Source organism: Carlito syrichta, unplaced genomic scaffold (genome assembly GCF_000164805.1).
Source record: "Carlito syrichta isolate Samal-C Ts95f unplaced genomic scaffold, Tarsius_syrichta-2.0.1 Scaffold305263, whole genome shotgun sequence".
Lineage (NCBI taxonomy): Eukaryota > Metazoa > Chordata > Mammalia > Primates > Tarsiidae > Carlito > Carlito syrichta.
In genome coordinates this window covers 180,706-181,088 of record NW_007249359.1, presented here as the reverse complement: position 1 = coordinate 181,088, position 383 = coordinate 180,706, and the positions used below count along the sequence as shown (strand labels likewise).

At 66.3% G+C, this 383-nt stretch overlaps 1 protein-coding gene across 1 annotated transcript in view; it reads right to left on the bottom strand.

Annotated features, from left to right (window-relative positions):
* The window catches only part of NABP1 (nucleic acid binding protein 1), an 8,184-nt gene extending 8,022 nt beyond the window's left edge, over window positions 1–162 (bottom strand). Inside the window, exon 1 of the mRNA XM_008061455.2 lies at window positions 52–162. Within this exon, the coding sequence (XP_008059646.2) occupies window positions 52–142 (91 nt within the window). The 5' untranslated portion in view covers window positions 143–162. The remainder of the gene's footprint in view (window positions 1–51) is intronic.
* Window positions 163–383: the final 221 nt, after the last annotated feature.

Here is a 383-nt window from a genome sequence, read left to right as displayed (position 1 = left end):
CCGTCCCGGGGCCCAGGGGGGGCGGTGGCGTGGGCTGCGGACCCCACTTACCTATCTCCAGGACAATAAAGACGACATTTAAGTTTTTCAGTCCGGGCTTAATATCTCTTATAAAAAGAGGCAGGTCGCTGGCCCCGTTCATGTCGGGGCAGGTGCGGCGACCGCTGCGGGGACGCCGGGACGCGGGTGGTGGGGTGGGGGCGAGGCCTCCCCCTCCCGGGCCGGGGCCGAGGGCAGGGGGCGACTTTGGGCGGGAGTGGGTCGGGAGCCGGGGAAACCAGCCCAGACGGCACTGAGCCTAAAAAACGCAGAGGAAAAACGGCGCTCACAAGTTCGAGAGAAAAAAAGGCGGGCCACTCCGCACACCCCCGCTCCCGGGCGGA